The sequence below is a fragment of the Neofelis nebulosa genome, chromosome 3, assembly GCF_028018385.1.
Source record: "Neofelis nebulosa isolate mNeoNeb1 chromosome 3, mNeoNeb1.pri, whole genome shotgun sequence".
Taxonomy (NCBI): Eukaryota; Metazoa; Chordata; class Mammalia; order Carnivora; family Felidae; genus Neofelis; species Neofelis nebulosa.
The window spans coordinates 204,279,439-204,297,838 of NC_080784.1; the positions used below are offsets into that span (position 1 = coordinate 204,279,439).

At 60.0% G+C, this 18,400-nt stretch overlaps 1 protein-coding gene across 2 annotated transcripts in view; it reads left to right on the forward strand.

The window, feature by feature from the left end:
* TRMT44 (tRNA methyltransferase 44 homolog) overlaps positions 1–17,606 on the forward strand; it is a 30,157-nt gene extending 12,551 nt beyond the window's left edge. Inside the window, exons 6-12 of one of the 2 annotated variants that reach the window (XM_058723203.1) lie at positions 780–851; positions 4,857–4,963; positions 6,038–6,221; positions 8,085–8,155; positions 8,342–8,493; positions 10,650–10,766; positions 16,686–17,606. In XM_058723203.1, coding sequence (XP_058579186.1) covers positions 780–851; positions 4,857–4,963; positions 6,038–6,221; positions 8,085–8,155; positions 8,342–8,493; positions 10,650–10,766; positions 16,686–16,915 — 933 coding nt within the window. In that variant the 3' untranslated portion in view covers positions 16,916–17,606. Of the gene's footprint in view, positions 1–779; positions 852–4,856; positions 4,964–6,037; positions 6,222–8,084; positions 8,494–10,649; positions 10,767–16,685 lie in introns of both variants that reach the window. The other variant, XM_058723202.1, reaches the window with a different exon arrangement.
* The last annotated feature ends 794 nt before the right edge of the window (positions 17,607–18,400 follow it).

Sequence of the window (18,400 nt, forward strand, 5' to 3'; positions counted from 1 at the left end):
TGGGTGGCTATGTCGGTTAAGCGTCCGACTCTTGTCCGACTCTTAATTTGACTCTTAATATTGTCTCGGGTCGTGATCTCACGGTTCGTGGGTTCGAGCCCCATGTTGGGCTCTGTGCTGACATCTCGGAGCCTGCTTGGGATTCTCCCTCCCCTCCCCCTTTCTCTCCCTCTGTCTCTGCCTCTCCCCCTCTTGTACGTGCTCGCTCTCTCAAAACAAACAAAAATTAATAACAAAAATAGAAAACTGAGTTCGTAATTCTAACAGCTGTGCCCAAGTTGTCTGTGGGATGTCGGCACATCAGGTGGTGACTGCAGGCTGGTGGGTGAGGAGGACGGGGTTCCTTGTGCATCCCCTTCTCCGCCTGACTTGGAAATAAGCACGGTGGCCCTGGAGAGCTGGCGGGCGCGGGCACGGCGTGCCTGGTAAGGAGCAGCTGAGGAGGATGAGCCTTGCCTGCCGGCAGGCTGGAGAGGCAGACGTGCTGGGGTCTGCACTTGACTCTGGGGCCCTGGCCTTGGACGTGTGCCCGCTCCTTGACTGCATTTCCCCTTCGTGAAGACTCCCGGTGACCCTTAGCGGGGCACAGGTTCTTAACCTGTGCCTTGGAGGGGCACGAGTGTCGGTTGGAATTGCCGAGAAACCGCGGGTGCCTTAACCGTGGAGGTTAAGGGTCTCTTGTGCTTCACGCCGGTAGCAGTACCTGCAGAGTCTGATTTGTTCTCGCCAATTTGTAATAATGTGCTGCCGTTAACCTTTGATTTCTGAAATCATTTCAGCACCCAGGCAGAGGGATCGATGTCCGAAGAAGAAAGATCTGGGACGTGTATGGACCGCAGACTTGCTTAGAGGTACTGGCTTTGTTCACTTGCTTGAGCCCAGCAGGTTGTCCCCCGGTGACCCTTGTTTTGCCGAGTGTCCAGGGGCCTGGTGCGTGTTACCCAGTCCTCACACGGGGCCGGGTGTCCATCCCCTGTTGTCCCCGCCGCCCGCAGGGCAGGGCACACGCATATCTGTTTGTCCCACCTCCTGTTCTCGACCGTGTTTTTGGATGACAAGTTACGTTATGTAAATCTTTGTGCAGAAATCTTAGGTAATAAACCTTAATCCACTAAAGACAAATCTGTCATAGGCTGAACTTTAAAACTTTTTTTTTTTTTTAAACACTTATTTATTTTTGAGACAGAGACAGAGCATGAACAGGGGAAGGTCAGAGAGGGAGGGAGACACAGACTCCGAAACAGGCTCCAGACTCTGAGCTGTCGGCACAGAGCCCGACACGGGGCTGGAACTCACGGACCGTGAGATCATGGCCTGAGCCGAAGTCGGATGCCCAACCGACTGAGCCACCCAGGCGCCCCTAAAACGTTTTTAATGATACTGTCATGATGGTTTTCAGAAAGGTTTTCTTTCAAACACTCTCATTTCAGGAAGAATTTCACGTGCCGTAAGATACGCATTCAGGAAGACAGAAAAAACTAGAGATTTGCATATTCACCAAATATTTGGGTGCCGTCTTCCTGCCAGGCACTCTCAGGTGTTGATGCACGTGCTGCCTTCACGGGGGTGGGAGGCGCCCCCATGTACAGCGTGGGTACGGGGCGCCAGCTGTGACGTGTGGAGCAGGGTTGAAGACCTGAGCAGGGCGGGGAGGGCGAGGGCGCCCCCGCGGGGCAGGTCCTGCTGTGTGCGTGGTGGCCCCAGGAGGGCCGCCCTGCAGGAGGGCTGGTGGTGAGAGGTCCGGGGAGAGAAGGTCAAATGCAGCCGGCTGGGGGGGGCCGCCGACAGGGGCGGCACATCTGCTCTGAGCCCGTGCCTGTGGGGCCAGGGTGAACCCAGGTCACTCCCGCCTTGCTCTGGAGTAGCTCCCTCGCCCTGCTACCGGTCAGAATGTGTCCCAAGGGGGAAAGTGACCGCCCCCTCAGCACTCCCACGTCAGGGGCGGGGTCCGGGGCGGGGTCCGGGGCGGATGGTGGCGGCGTCTGGTCGAGGCCTCTGAGCTGGCCGGCCGGGCGGGGTGCCCGGCGGTGGGGTCCACGCCCTTCGCTCCTCCCCGCCGCCCAGCTCTGCTCAGCTGCCCCGGTCGCCTCAAGGCCTTCGCCCTGGACTTAAATGCAGGGCGGGACGGGACACGGGTTCTCCTCCCCAGAGGGCAGAGCACCGACAGGGCTCTTCATGTGTTGATTTCCGGGAGAAGAGCCTGGCGCCCCAGAGCTCACGGCCTCGGCAGGTACTCTCTCAGCCCTCCCGCGGCCCCGCTGCGCTCGCGAGGCGCGGCTCAGCTCTGTCGTTCCATCTGCAAATAGGAAATAAAAGTGACAGCATTTCTGTAGTTTTCTCTCTGCCTCACTTTTAAAGTTGAGAATAATACTGAAAAAAATACTGCAAAAAATAAAAAGGATTAGCCTCCGGAGGGAGGTTCATTGCAGGCTTTGCTCATGTTTTCCTTGTATGTTTGTGTTTTGCTTTGTAATGTAAGAATTTGCACTTGCTTATACATTCATACATCAAAATAGGTTAAAACGTTGAGAGAAACCTCAGGTTTGAAGAAAGTTGAGGAGCCGGGCGACGGACTTGGGGGGACTCTGCAGACGTGCAGACAGGTGCACACAGACCGTGTGTCACCTGGTCAGTCAGGCTCTGGGTTTAGTGCGAGGCTGATGAGCAGAGCCACACGAGTTACGTGGTTGGTTTCAGAATTCCCTGTGTCCCTGTGTTCTGTGAAAACACAGAGTAATTTCTTTGGGTAAGAAGCTCAAACAGCAGTTGAACAGGCCCTCTGTTTAGTCGTGACCCTAGGACAGAGCTGGCTGGCATGAGGTGCCCCTTGGAGAACGGGGAGAAGGTTCTAGTTCTTTATTTGAGGTTCCCCAGCACCCCGACTTCTCTGTGGAGGGGGAAACTGCCCCAGCCCACTCATTCCAGGCCTGCTCAGAAGGTTCTGGGTTCTAATCTCATGTGGATCTTATTACACCTGGACCTTCAGTCGTGGTGTTGAGTCCTGCCTGTTCTCGTGTGCAGCGTGAGGGTGGATGCTGACCACGTTTCTTTTACACCTGCTGCAGGGGAACAGCCAGAAATGAGCATGCTTTTGTTGGCGAGTACGAGTGTTTGTATATACGTCCTGGTGTGTGAGTCATTGCCACGAACAGGGACAGTCCGTACAATGGCTGAGCATGAGTTTACAGCTTCTTCCAAAAACCCTATTTGATTGTAAGCAAGAGGCTGTTAAGAAAAAAACACTAGTTTAAAAAAGTTTTTTTAATGTTTATTTATTTTTGAGAGAGACAGAGACATAGTGTGAGCGGGGCAGGGGCAGAGAGAAAGGGAGACAGAACTCAGAGCAGGCTCCAGGCTCGGAGCTGTCAGCACAGAGCCCGACGCGGGGCTCAAACCCATGGACTGTGAGATCATGACCTGGGCCGAAGTTGGACGCTCAACCGACCGAGCCACCCAGGCGCCCCCAAAACACCTGTTTTAAATAACATGTTGCACGGATCACAAAACGTCTTAATTGTGTTACGATGCTGTGTAGGAAGGGGAACTGCTACAATTTGCTGTGTTCAAGATGTTGATGAAACAGGCCTCGTCGTCTGACGTGCCGCTGGCCGGTGGCTGTAACCGTGATGATGGCAGTCGTGAACTGTAAACCACGTGTTTGTTAACGCAGGCCCTTTAAACAGAAATACACGAATTTTAATATGTGTGTAAATAGAAGCACGGATGCTTAATTTAAGAACCAGAAAGATTGTAGAATTCAAATTCTACTTTTGTATATGTCACGTCTGCAAAAGGCGTGTGGTTCTGTTGTCTTAAGGAACGGCCAAGGCCGGGAGTGTTGTCCTGACGTCTTCCCGCTTTGTTCTGGCTGGGGGGGGGTAGCGGGTGTGCCTCCTTCCCTCGGGGGGTCGTTCTTCAGTTTTAAAACAACGAGGATTTTGAGTGGTCGCGTGTATCTTTTTTGTCTTCAGCTCTTACCGACAGGGCAGACCTGCCGTTGGGCCCTGCCTTGAATCATGGGTGATGGTCTGCTGCTTAGCAGAAAGAATAGGGTGTTTATGTCAAGTTCCTAAGTCACAAAATGAAGCTGTTTTCAGCCTAATTAGAGAGGTTATCAGAACGGTTAACACGCCTCCTCAGTGGGATTTTACTTGGCCTCTGGGTGTTTATAAAAGATAATCACATGATAGCAGCCTATTTGTTGTTTCTACTAAACTCTAGCAGTTCTTCTGGCCTCACCCTCACTTTTCAGGGGTCTGGAGGTTGTGGGACGCGTTGTGGTTCTCAGCAAATCAACTTCAGGCCAGCTTGCTTCCACTCTCTTGCCCCCGTATTCTGCCCACGTGGAGACAGTTCCCGTGACCCTCTCCTGTAGCTCCAGTGTGTGCTCATGTAGAGAAGCAGTTTTTTTTTTAAGTTTGCTTACTTATTTTGAAAGAGAACAGAGGAGGGGCAGAAGGACAGAGACAATCCCCAGCAGGCCCTGCGCTGTCAGCACAGAGCCCGGCTCGAGGCCGTGTATCACGAACCTTGAGATCATCACGACCTGGGCTGAGGATCAAGGGTCGGACGCCTAACCGACTGAGCCACCCAGGTGCCCTGAGAAGCACGTTGTTAAGGATCCAAAAGATTAGGAATCAGCATTTTTAGTTTCTCCAGTGATGATGCTTTAAGTTGCTGTATTTCATGCCCCCTGGGCAGACGCGGGCCCGGTGCTCAGGGGAACGCCTGTACCCATGGGGCCCCGAGGGGCTGAGGTCACCCCAAGCAAGCTGCGGTTCCTCGGGGGGGCCTTTGCCTCAGTAGCTCCGTGCTGCTCTACTAAACGGTGGTCTTATCTTGTGTTTTTCTTTTAGGAAGGTGCAGTCACACCCAGTGATGAGACCCTTTTCCCCGACGTTGACTGGGTAATTGGTAACCATTCCGATGAACTGACACCGTGGATACCTGTGATCGCGGCCAGGTGAGTAAGTGTCCCGCACAGCAGGGCGGGCGGCGGGAGGGATTTTGTTGCCTAAACCTCGCTGTCCGGAAGTAGCCACTTGGGGCTGTGGAGCACTGGAGACGGAGCTCGTTCGGACTGTGGGGATGAGAACGCGCCGAACGTGCTGGTTTAGGGTTAGATTCTGACTGCTTCTTAAAAACATTTTGTAAACGTTTATTTCTGAGAGAGAGACAGAGAGCGCGTGAGCCAGGGAGGGTCACAGGGAGAGGGGGAGACACAGAATCCAAGGCGGGCTCCAGGCTCTGAGCTGGCAGCACAGAGCCCCACGTGGGGCTCAAACCCAGGAACTGTGAGACCATGGCCCGAGCCGAAACTGGACAACCGACTGAGCCACCCGGGCGCCCCATCTAACTGCTTTATTTCACTGTTTGAGATAACGGCTAGAAAACATCAAAGTACATCTGAATAGTGCTGACGAAAGCTGACCGTTTCTGCAGTATTTCTGTCCAGGGAGACAGGTCATGTTTTGGAAGTTATTTTCTGATAACGGGAGTGAGTGTCTCCAGAGGGAAAATCTGCCAACACAGAGACGCCTCACAGCAGTACTGATGTTCACAGAGGGGGGCTGCGCCCGTGGCCGTGCCCCTGGGTCAGCGGGGACCTTGGGAACACGCAGCTTATGGTGGCGGCCCGGGTATTTTGTTGCCGTGGCTCCTGATCCAGGCGTCTCGTGAACTGTTTCAGCTCTCGAGGAGCCACGCAGCTCACGGAGCAAGTCTTAACGTAATCTTGCTCGTGCCTACCTCTGAGATCTCGCTCCCAGCCGACATCCCAAAACCCTTTGGGAAGTTTTACGTTTCAAGTCAGTGAGAACAACCTAGTGGAACGTGCTTTGTACAGGCAGTTAGGCTCCTGGATCGTAGGAGGGATAGACCACGCCACGTCGTCTCTGGGAGCAGAGCGAGGGACAGCTCGGGTTCGGGCTCTGCTCCGGAACAGCCAGGGGGCAGCAGATGCTTCTGTTTCACCCTGGTGCACGACGGCCACGTGGCTCTGCGCTGAGTGTTTTTGTTTTTGGGATTGTTTTTGAAGGTCTCATTACAGCTGCCGTTTCTTTGTCCTTCCCTGCTGCTTCTTTGACTTCGTGGGGAAATACGCCCGGAGGCAGAGCAGAAAGACTCAGTACCGAGAGTACCTCGATTTCGTGACCGAGGTGGGGCTGGCCTGCGGGTTCCACGTCCAGGAGGACTGCCTGCGCATTCCCTCCACCAAAAGGGTGCGTCCTGACCGCTTGGGGCGTCCTCGGTGGCCTCGGTGCGGCGTTGGCCTCTGGGGGGAGGGTCCGGGGCCGTGTCGCAGAGCCACAGGGGACCCCGTGATGTTTGAAAGCCTGTGCCGATTCCGGCATCTCGGACGCTGGTGGGGGTCAGAGGGCTCGCTCCGTCCCCGCGACCCCCGCCTTGAAGGCCTCCTGGCACTGCCTTCCCCAGGCCCGTAGCAGCGCTGCAGGGAGCCCTCACCGAACCCTCATTTCCTTCCCAGACACCTGAGTGGCCCTAGGGGACCTTCCCAGAGTGGGCGTCAGCTGGACTCGTGTGGAACGTCCTAAGCTAGTTTGTCCGAGGCTGCTCACCACCTCCGGGGTCCTCAGGTTTCCCAGTCACGGGCCGAACCTGAAGTTTGGTTCCAGGTTCAGAGCGGTTCAACGTCTCGGTCTGCGCTTCAGTAATTCCGACGTACCTGCGATGCGATTTGCCCAGGCAGACGCCGCCCCTGCCAGTCTGTGACCGCAGCACCCGTGCCCCCTGTGACCCTGCCAGCGGGCCAGCCCCCTGGAGAAGTCGAGGGAGGTGCCACCGTCAGCGCGTGTTCGTGTCGGTAGCTTCCTCTTATCAGACTCTGGCGGTCAGGCTTCTTACCATCAGCAAAGCACAAACCCGTCAGATCCAAATCATGAGTTTGATCGCTCGATGTGGCACAAAGGCTCCAGGGCAGGTTTAGGTGAACTCTCGGCCCTGGCACCGCCTGGGCGTGAACTCCGGGCACATTGCACACTGCATCCGTGCCCTCGTCTGTCCGGGGGGGAGGGGGGGCCCTCCTGGGCTCGTCTCACAGACTAGATAGAACGGTGCCTTCGTCGAAGGGCTCCGTGGTGGCCGAGAGGGGCCCACGATGGCCGCAGGTACGTCATTGCTGCCGATGCTGCCACTGCTCACGTCACCGTGAGAGCGTTCTTGGGGACCCTGCTTCAGAGCCACGATGTCCTTCTCCTAAATGCCCCCTGCCTGGGCGAACCGCCCTGCCGAGGCTGGGATCGATTCTGCCAACTGCTCGAAGTCGGGTCACGCGGGTGGGTGTTTGCACTGGTCTTTCCAGTACTCGTTGCTGGAGACCACGCACCAGTCCTTAATCTCTCTGAGCCTCAGCTTTCTCGTCACCCTGTGGCTCCGGGGGCAAACACAAGGGCAGATGTCCACAGGTGGCAGCTCTTTGGTGAGGACTGGTCCTGCCCGGCACGTCCGGGAACGAGCCCCGGATCACGCCTCGCCTCTGGCAGGTGGCAGAGCCGGAGAGCCGTCAGGGGCGGCTCTCGTGTAATTAGATTCGCTGTCTTTCGTTGCCCCTAAGCTGGCCGTGTAGTTCGTGGCCAGGAGGAAGTTCAGAGATGCCGTGCTCAGGGCGGCGTCCTTGCCCGGGGGCTCCAGTGCGCGGGCAGCCGTCATCATCCTGTGTGGACACGCAGGAAGGACAGTGCTGCCTCCCCTCTGGCAAGGTCGATAGAGGGACGTCCCGTTTTGAGAGCTCTGGGTGCCGTCCGTGTCTGCACCCGAGGGAGGGGGCGCCGGTGAAGGCTCCCACGAGCGATGTGTTCAGAACAGGCACGGCTGTGAGCTCGGTGCGCGTGGACTCGTACGCGCCTCGTAGGTCTCTGAGTGTCCGAGCCGCGAGACTCTTCGTGGGCTTTGGCTCTTGGTTTATTTGGGACACTGGTAGTGGTATTGGCTTTTAAAGTAGGCATTTCTCTCACGATAAGCGTCTAAAATTTGAACGTAATTTGTACCGCAGAACGAGAGACGCGAATGGAAAACGTGACTTGCCGCGGGATCCTGGTAAAACACCCTGCTTTTTTCACATGCAGGTTTGTCTCATTGGGAAACGCAGAACATACCCCCCCACCGGAGAAGCCCCCATGGATGAGCAGAGAACCCGGTACATTAATAGCAGGCGGGGCTGCCCCGTGAGCCCGCCTGGCCGGGAGCCTCCCCATCCTCCTCCCCGGGCCGCTGTAGCACGTGCGGGTCGCCCCCACGGGCGCCAGGCCCTGGACGCCGGGGCCGCCGAGGAGGGGGCAGAGGCCCGGGCCGCCGGACTCTGGCTGTCTGGATTTCGCCCTAGAGAAAAAGCCGAGCGCGTGAGGAATTGCGCTGCCCTCCCTCGAGACTTTGTTGACCAGGTGGTTTTGCAAGTGGGACACCTGCTGTTGGATGCAGAGCGGCCGTGCGCAGGAAGTGCTCCGAGCGGGAGCTTGAAGGCCTGGAACCGAGGAGGTAGGCCCCCGGGACCCTGCCGCGTGCCTGCCGGGTTTCGGGCAGTGGCTCGGCCCTCCTTTGGGACCAACTTGGAATCCTGTGGTTGTTTGTGATTACATATGTTTTGAAGAGATATTGATAATAGGCCACCTACACACTTGTTTAGAATTTTTTCTTATAGTTCCTTTTAACATAAGGGACTCCGCTCCCTCAGAGGAAGGAGCTGAGAGCAGAGTGGTAGTGTTTGGACCCATGATTAACCTTTACGGAAGTGTCCAGGCTTCTGGGTGTAGAGCCACTCATTTTCCCTCTATAGGAATTATTTAAACCAGAAGCAGGTTTCTGAATGCCAGAAAAGCGTGCTGTCCTCTTGAATATAAGGTACCGTTTTGGAGATGTTGTGGTTTGTTACTGTAGTTCTCTTTGAAATCCCCCAAATGGAAGAAATCAGACATGATAAAAGGGAGAAAATGACATCTGATGGTTCTCGAGTGGCGTTCAAGAGAAGGAGCAAAGCGTGGGTTTTGATGATTTTTGTAAAGTTGTGACCGGGACGCTGGCGGTCGGCACCAGAGGGCGCTGTGGAGCTGGCTGGGTCTGGCGGCGCCTGAGACTTGCCTGTGAGGTTTTGGGGTCATTGGAGGAACTGGAGGAGCCCTCCCTCAGCCCGCCAGGGGGGCTGCTGCCTGGCTGGCCCCGTGGGTGGCAGGCCAGGGAGGAGGCGGCGAGCCCGGGCTCCCTCGCCCGTGACGTCCTGCCTGGTGTCTTCACCGTCCCGCCCTCCCTGGCCGTTGTGACCTTGCCACGCGGCAGCGCCCCGGAGCGCCTCCTCTGCTCTGTGGGTCACCCCACCCTGGTGGCGTCTGATCAGAAGAGCCTCTCGAGGGACGAGGTGGCCGTCCTGGCCAGAACCCCCCACCCCACTCCACTCCCCACTCCAGCTGCTGACCGTTCGTGAACCTGCACAAGCCCTGAGGGGCCGTGGGCCGTTGTGTGGGTTGGCACCTCACTTCCCGGTGCGCCCTGCTGAGGCGGGGGCAAGCTGGGCGGGGGGGCGGGTGCTTCTGGCCAGGCCTCGAAGGGCAGGGAGCCACAGCAGGGGGGCAGGGGCCACAGAGACCCTGGGGCAAATTTCCCCTAACCCTAACCCTAACCCTAACCCTGGCCTTCGCACCCCAGGATAGTCCTGTCCTCTGCTGGGTCCTCTGGGCTTGATTGAGCTCAGGAGGCGCTGGCCTGTGCCGGGGACGGACCTTTGCCGTGAGCACCCCGGCTCTGTCCCGGGCTCCGGGCTGGACGGCAGGCGGCTCTGGTCGTCGGGCCTCGGCTCACGGGCCTGCCCGCCTGTCGGAAACACCGGCAGGGCTGGTGCGCCCCCCCACCCCCACCCCCCAACACCGCCCCTTGGGTCTCCGTGGTCTGGGGCTGGCCTGAGGTGGTCCCCCCGCCCCTGTGCCTGCCCCGTCCGCCCTGCGGGAGAACCGCGCTCCACTGAGGTTGGACGTGTGCCCTTGGCCTCTCTGCCCAAGGTGGTCCCCTCGCCTTGCGGTGCTGGAATTTAGCGACCTCTCCGGCCTGCGCCTGTGTGATGTACGAGTGGGTCAGACCCCTGGACCTGAGTGATCTCAGTCTGGGGTCTGCCCTCTGCAGGGCATGGCCGAGGGGCCACAGGGCGGGAGGGGGTGGTCCCTGCCTCACGGTTGGGTCGAGGCGCGTGCACGTCTGAGGATGAGCAACTGGCAGGCAGCGCGCGCGAGCATCGGGGTCCGGGAGCGTGTGCAGGGCCGGGGCCCAGGAGGGGCGGGAGGGCTGTCCCGGCCGATCCCTGCTTGCTCTGAGTGGGTTTGAGGCGGCTGAGAGGGGCATCTGGAAGGCCGGCTGGGCTTTGGTAGGTGGAATCGCAGGGCGGCCGAGGCCTCCCCTGGGCGCTGGGGCTGGGCCGAGCCGGAGCTCCGCTTTTCTGTGGGGGAGGCTCCTGCAGAGTCGTTGGTGGGAGCGGGTAAGCCCCGGGGTGTCGGGCCTGGCGGGTGGGCGGCCCCTGCGTCTCCGGTGGCGATGGCTGTGCCCGGGTTAAACGAAAGCCCGCGCTCCCTCCCGCCGACGTGCGCCAGGGGCCGGTTTCACGGCTCCTGACAGCCTTTCTGTTGGTGTCGGGGAAACCCGCTTTTCCACAGGAAGCCTCTCCTTGGCGGACGTAGCCAGTGGGCTGGACGGGGAGACCCTGCGGAGGCTGAAGCGGGAATGTGGAGGCTTGCAGACGCTGCTCAAAAACAACCATCAGGTGTTTGAAGGTAAAGGGATTGAGCCTTGAGGTTCGGGTCTTCCTTTTTGGTTGTTGTTGTTGTTTTTTGTTTGAGAGTGCGGGCACACGGGCGAGAGGGGCAGAGGGAGAGGGAGAGAACCTCAAGCAGGCTCCACACTCAGCGAGGAGAGCCTGACACAGGGCCCGATCTCACGACCCGAGCCGAAATCAAGAGTCTGACGCTTAACCGACCGAATCACCCAGGCGCCTCCCTTCCCCCGCTGCTTTTTCTAGTAAGTAAAGCTCACTTTAGAGGAGCCTGAGATTCCTCGGAAGGGGGGAGAAAGAGAACAGAGTTCTCTCTGCCCATGACCCGCGCCTGCCTCAGCGTCTTCCGCCCCATGGAACATTAGCCACGCCTCTTCTCTGATTCCCTCTGGTCCCGTCCGGCACAGCTGCCCCGCCCCCGGTCCTGGCCTTACCTGGCCTGTGTGAGTGCTCACGCCTCACACAGAAGGAAGACCAAGTCCGGAAGCCTGCTGGCTCCGTGCCGCTGGAGGACTTTCTGGGTGGGGAGTTGCTAATTGCGTTGGCCTTTGGCCGCCTGCAGACTGGAAGCGTCCCGGGGTCCCAGCTGGGCCCTGGGCAGATAGAGGAGGGAGCCCCCGATACCTGTCCACTCCCCTACTGTCACGTGTGCACTGTGCCCTTGGAGCAAGGCTGGCACTGCCCTCCTGCCCTGGGGCTCCGGGCCTCCGGGACCATCAGGAGGATGAGGGCCCAGGGCCTGCGCTCTTTTACTCGGGCAGCTGCCGTCCCTGCCTCCTGGGGTCTGCGGTCTGAAGGGGGGGGGGGGGGGGGGCAGGTGGGTGGGGACACAGAACAAGCGTTCACATGGGTGCTTGGGGTTAAAAGAAGTTCCCTTATTTGGAGTGTTCTTTATGTTTTAACTTATTTTTGAGAGAGAGAGAGAGAGAGAGAGAGAGAGCGCGAGGGGAGGGACAGAGGGAGAGGGAGACAGAGTCCGAAGCAGGCTCCAGGCTCTGAGCTGTCAGCACAGAGCCCGACATGGGGCTCGAACCCACGAGCAGTGAGATCATGACCTGAGCTGAAGCCCAACTGACTAAGCCACCCAGGTGCCCCTGTTTCGAGTTTGCAAACGTACATCCATCGTCTGGATGGTTGATACCTTGTTACATTTTGTTTTGAGATCTCCTTCCTCCCTTGATCTTTATGGAAGCGTTTTAGAGCGCGTCCCGGCCTGCCTGCTGTCTTACCTGCGAGCGCCTCAGCCAGTGGCTTTGAAGGTGGCGGCGTTTCGCACCACCGTAGTGCCATGGGCACGCTTGGCACAGGAGGAGTCAGGAAGGCTGTGCTCGGAAAAGGACATCTCGGCTGGGACTCGGTCAGGAGGCCCAGGAGCAGCCTTCGCGAAGGCTCTGAGTTGGGGAGGAGGAGGCTTGCGGTGTGATGACGGAGGGGTGGGGGAGGCGGCGCCGTGGGGAGGGTCTGGCCTCCGTGGCGGCAGGGGAGCGGTGACCCCGTGTGGCCGACCCCCCGTCCAGCTGCGGCGTCGCCGGCTGTGTGCCTCTTCTGTGGCGTGTCCGGAGCCTCAAGGCCAAGTGCGGGGCCCTGTTCAGGCCCCCCCACGGCACAGCGTCCGGCTCCTCAGGACTTCCTACGTGGAAGCAGCTTTTGTTCTGTTCCCACCGTGAGGTGTCCCACGAAGGGCTGGTGTGGGCTCGCGCTCCTTTCTGGGAGGGGGTGTAGGGGTGCAGGGGGCTGCAGACGGCAGGTTGATGTGCAGAGTGGTGGCTCCGGGCGGAGGTGCGGGAACACGTGCTGAGGACGTGAGGGCCAGAGAAGACCAGGCCGGCAGGGGCTGCCGACGTGCCCCCGGGCCCACCTTCCCCTGCCGAGTGGGGCTCCTGGAGGGCTGCACGCAGCGTCCGTTCCCTGCCTGCCTCCTGCCTCCTGCCCGCCCCGGCCCCACCCGCTTCTGCCAGACTAACCACCCCCCCCCTCCGGCCCCCCCACGTGGCTCCCCAGCTTGTGTGTCTGTCACGATGCTGTTTCTCCCCCACAAGGCTGCCTGCTTGCTCCCCGCCCCCACGTCAGGCCCTGGCCTCTCTGGTGGCATAGCCACAGTTCCGGACCATAGCCGGGCATCTTCCCTAAACTGCTGCCCGTCCGCCCCACCCAGTCCTGCCTCTCTGGGCTCCCAGAGTCTGCGTGAGCTTCTGTCACACGGCCACCCGTATTCGGTCACCTCACTGCCTCAACTGGATAGACCGTGAGCTCCCTGTGGATGGGCCCGGCTGCTCCGTAGCCCGAGAGGCAGCTGGGAGCCCATGTCTCAGGATGAAGAAGGGAAAGTAGCCCCGTGAGGAGGGCACGCCTACCCTATCCTTCCTCGCAGGGGGTGGTGACTGGGGGCAGACTGTTGCGTCCCGGAGTCCCAGTCCGTGCGGTGCCATTGTGAGCAGAGCTCAAGGTAGGACGAGAGGAGGCCCTAGGGCCTTGTCGAGGGGGATGCGGGCAGCTGTCTGAGCCCCAAGATCTGGGCCAGTCCCCACAGCCCCACCTTTGTGCTGCTGCTGAGGAGGGTGGTCGGGTGGCGACTCGGGGCAGGTGGCCACAGCTGACGGAGGCACTTCTGTCCACTCCCAGCCTAAGGGAGTTGAGTACAGCCACCTTCTCTTCCCTGCCTGTGTGTGTGCATGCGAGAGCTCGGGTGTGCACGGCCCCTTACGTGTGATGCGAGAGCTCCGGTGTGTGAGGTCCCTATAGGAGAGCTGGGGTGTTCGCGCCCCCTACGTGTGCATGGGAGAGCTCGGGTGTGCGCCCCTGCAGTGCCTTTGGGTGGCCTGGTTGCCCTTGTGGAGCTCGACTGTTTTCGTTTGGGCCTGACTTTGCTGGGGAAATGCTCACGATGGCATCGGGCCTCGTAAGCAGTGCTGGAGGCCCCATATTTGGAGTGGTTGCGAAAGCCGAGGCCCCGGGACGGGCAGCCCCACTGGGGGGTGGAGAAGCGGGGAGCGGGGCGGCCCTTCCCGAACTGGCAGTTCCTGCTCCAGCTGGGCTCTGGCCAGCGGCCTGGAATCTGCTGTTTCACGAGGCTTTTGTCAATTAAAATACTTATTGTAACCGGGAAGGGCTGCTCTCCTGTTTTTCCCAGTGGGTTGTTTTGTTTGCCTTCGTGAAATTGTACCTTTTTTTCCCCATTATAAATATGCGTGCATACCATCGCTTTCTGTGCGGTTGATGTCGGGGGGCACGTTTTTTTTGGAAATACTTCCAAGTAGGCGGCTTCGGGGCTGAGCTCTGAGTAAACATTCTGCTTGCAGTCATGCCGAAAATATGCACTGAGGCCGGTCTTATCTCTGAGGATGTTTTATTTTATCTTACTTTCTTGAGGGTGTTTTAAGCCAGGGTGGCTAGTCTCTGGTGGTGTTTACGGGACCGAGGGGTAGGATCAACTTTGGATGCCCCCAGTTCCTCCGGCGCCGTGCGCCATGGGAGGAAGCCACCTCGGGGCCTGCCTGGTGCGTGCTGTGGTCAGGGGCCAGGAAGGCCTGCCGGGGGTGTCGCGGGCGTGGTACCAACTGAGTGGTCTGTGCTCACGGTGCCGACCGTGTTGAACATGTGGCCGCAGCTGATCTCTGGGACTTGCCCCGAGTCTTGAATGTTGAGGCTGGACTGGCCACCCGAGGCGCGTGTGATCAGGGCCTGAGCACAGGGCACTGCTCCGGTAGATCGTCCACGGGGGTTTCGGGAACAGTCTACAGCCCGTTCCCCGGAGCGTTCTGATGATGGCAGCGTCTGCTTGTCAGGAGCGGGAGGGGATGGACCAGTAAGTGGGTTCCGAGGAAGCGAAGCTTCAGGAGGAAACAGACGTCGGATAAGTGAGCTTGGGTGGAGAGCACCTTGTTCCTGGGGTTTCGTGGTGGCGTCGGGGGCGTGTTTCCACGTGGGGAATCCCGCTGGTGTTCTGACCCGTGGGCTGGCTGGAGCGTGTGAGCAGCCAGGGCCGCGAGCGCCCTCAGGTGCCCCGCACGGGCCGACCCGGGATGGGAGGGGGGTGTCAGGAGCCGCCCTGTGTCCTGGGGGTGTGCGGGAGCGTGTCACCCTCCTGTGCCAGGGCCGATCCTCTGTCATCAGTGCCCGCTCCTCGGGCCTTAGAAATCCTGGCTGGGAAAGGGCGGCTGGGTGGCTCAGTCGGTTGAGCGTCCGACTTCAGCTCAGGTCACGATCTCGCGGTCCGTGAGTTCGAGCCCCGTGTCGGGCTCTGGGCCGATGGCTCGGAGCCTGGAGCCTGCTTCCGATTCTGTGTCTCCCTCTCTCTCTGCCTCTCCCCTGTTCATGCTCTGTCTCTCTCTGTCTCAAAAATAAATAAACGTAAAAAAAAAAAAAAAAAAAGAAATCCTGGCTGGGCCCCGCTTCCCCTGACCCTGCTCCAGAAATGCGGCTGGGTGCCCTCTTAACTCACCAAAGCACTGTGGAGCGCCTGTCGGGAGCCAGCCTGTCCTCAGGGGAAGGACCCCTGTGGAGGCGGGGCCCACGCCCCTCCCTCTCCCCCAGGTTTCTCTTGAACACATCTGAGCCTTTGGGCCGGGCCAAGGGCTCCTTGCTTTTTGGGGTCCACACCCCGGGCATCTGGTGGGAGTCTTGCCTCCAAGGCTCCTTCGGGGCATGCTTTGGGGCCGTGGCATTCGGCTGTGGGAGCATTCAGCGGATCCCAGTGACGTTTCCCTGACCTGAGCTCCCGGACTGATCCCAGGCATCAGCCTTGTGGGGAGCAGGCAGGAGGCCGGCTCCGAGGAGGGGGACGGTCGTGCCAGGCCCGGAGCAGGTGCCCTTGGCTGCCTGCAACAGGGAGTCCCTCCAGTGAGCCCCTCCATGCACAGGCGCCTCTCCACAGCCCTTTCTCTGCTTTAAGGGCAGATGGTTCATACACGGCAGTCTGTGAGGACGTGTTGCAATCACACGAGGTGATTTGAAAGCAAATCCGAGCTTTAATTTGTGCTCTCACGGTCTCATTAGCGGTTGGAGAGCCAGGTTTATTCAGTAGGCTTCTTTTATTTCTCCCCGAGCCTTTCTGTCTCCAGTGGTCTCACAGCTTCCAAGAAAACCAGGATGCAGTGAGCGGCTTTGGCCGTGTTTCTGTGGAGTTGCTGGCGTCTGGGGGAGAAAGGCCCCTTGAAAGCCCGAGTGGTGCTGACCGGCTCGGGAGGCAGCTCGGTGCAGGGCCCGGTCAGCTGCTGGGGCCTTGTCCCCCCGCGTTCCAGGCCGGCCTCTGAATCCCTGCTGACGCGGCCGCTGTCCCCCACCCGCTGTTCCCCGACCCGCTGTTTGCGTTTGGGGGCTCTGGTTATGGGGGCACCGGCAAGCCCTCCTCTTCGCCTGCCCAGAAAGGACCTTGCTTGTTTCCTCTCTCGCGCAGCGGTGAGGTTCTCTGGGACAGATGGCAGCACAGTTCCCCAACTTCGCTCGCACGCCGCGGGCTCCCAGAGCTCCGCCTCCTTTCCCACAGGCCCATCCTGCTGCCGTCCCCGCCGCTTGTCCCCGCGGTCACGTCCTGGGTCCTGTCAGCAGCAGACCCGCAGCTTCCCTATGCCCCTTCACCCCTGCCCCCGGGGAGCAGCTCATGCCTCCTGACGGCTCCTGACCCCTGACCCTGGCCCCTGCAGGCACCCTCGCCCTGGCATACGTCCACCTCGCTCCTTGCCTGTTCCCTCGGCCCCCTCCTCACACCTCCCTGCTGGGCCCCGCCTCCAGTGCTCCCCTGCAGGCCGCGTTGCTGGTGTCGGGCGGGGCTGCGGCCCGGCTCGCCATCTCCACGCCTGGTCTCCTCCCTGCTGGGGCGCCGCCGCCCCAGAGTCGGGCTCTGTGAGCACCGGTCCCGGTGAGCTGGTGGACTTGGAGGGTAACGCCTGCGCCGTGTCTCTCTCTCTGTCCTGAACCACAGTTCGGAGCGGGCGAGTTCACCTTCGCGACTGGAGAGAGGAGAGGCTCCGGAAGCAGCGGCAGCCGGAAGCGAGACGCAGACTGTTCTCGGAAGCTTTCAAAACCCGCCTGTGCTGGTTTTTCAGCCACCACCCCGACGGCTGCGCTCTGCCTTCGGACTGCTGCCCGTTTGCCCACGGGCCTGAGGAGCTGCGGCCGGCCCAGACCCCTAGGAGGAAGCAGGTTCTGTGAGCCTCTTCCGCCCTGCGAGTGCAGGCCTGGCGCGGGGGGCAGGGCGCGGGGAGCGCGCCGGCTCCTCCGGGGACAGCAGGCCGAGCTGGCTGGGTCAGCGGCCCCCGGGTTTCCGCCGGAGCGTGGCCTTCCGTGTCACAGACACTCACGCCGCCACCCCGTCTTGAGTGCTGGGTCTGCGTTGTGAACGAGGTCGCCCCTAACCGTCCAGCACCTTTACCTGGGGAAGAGCGTACGGGAGTTGTTGTCGCATCTAGCTGTGGAGGTGGGGCAAGTGCCTGGCCGCCCGGCCCTCTCAGGGGCCCCGTCCCGGCTCGCCTGACTCCTCCTGTGTGACGGCCGGCCTGCCCCACGGAGCGCGGCCCTCCTGCCGCCCCCGGCTGCGCTGGAAATTCAGCTGCTCTGGGGGTCGGTCACCACGCTGGTATTTTGGAAAAGCTGTAGCACATTGTTGAGCAGGTTATTTTTAGTTACAGAGAACAAGAAACGGCCCTCATTTCTTTGGCTAGGTCGCTCTAGGTGACGTGAAAAAAGAACCCTAAGGAATACAAAGCAAGGCCAGAAAACAGAATTATCACAGAAAGGCAAAAACTGCCCCTGCCCTTCCTTCCCTGCTAGGTTTTCTCCCAAGTGCTGTTAGTAATTGTTTGTATTCTGGGAAAAAAATCCAACGTGTTTGTGTTTAAAATTATTTTTGGTTTTACGTGAAAGGCCACATCGACACACACGGTCCTGCCGCTCACTTTTCGCACAGTGTACGTCTGTACCTTGGTGGCCTTTCGTTGTGTGGGTGTTCGCGGTTCGCCTGTGGCAACGACAGTAAATTCTTCCCTTTCCCTGAGCGGTGCCTCAGCTTGGTGCAGCCCGGGAAGTGCCTGGCCGGCCTGGCCAGGGGTGGGAGGAGCGTCCAATGGGCCCCGGGGGCTGCGTTGTTTCCCGCCCCCAGCCTCTCCCTGCGTGAGGTTCTTGGGTGGCCTGAGCGGCCACGGCGACACCCCCCCCCCCCCCCCCCGCCCCGGGCTCTGATGGGCTTGGCCAGTGCAGGCGGAGCCCCCTCCTGCCGCGTTGGCAGGACATGCCTGCCTGGTGTGGGAAGTCACGCCTGGCAGAGTGGAAGGAGAAAGGCCCGGGGTCCCAGCGCTGGGGCCGCAGCCTCCCCGTCTCTGGCCTCTGTCACGGAGATGAGGTGCCTTCGTCAGTGAGGCCGGTGGGTTGAGATTTCCCTTAACTCGCTGCCTGGCACGTGTAGGACGATTCCCGTCAAGACGAGCTTCCCGGCCTCCCTGCCGTGGGATCAGACCCGAAGCAGCCTCCTTTCCCTCCCCTCGAAAGGAGAACACCTCCTAACAGGGAGACGTGAGCCCGGGACTCCCCGCACAGGCGGGTGGCCCCAGCCAGGCCAGGGGGGCAGCTCCCGCTTTAATTACCACGTGAGGGAGCGAAACCACGACAGCCACGGTTTCTGTGGTCTGTGCCTCTGTCCCC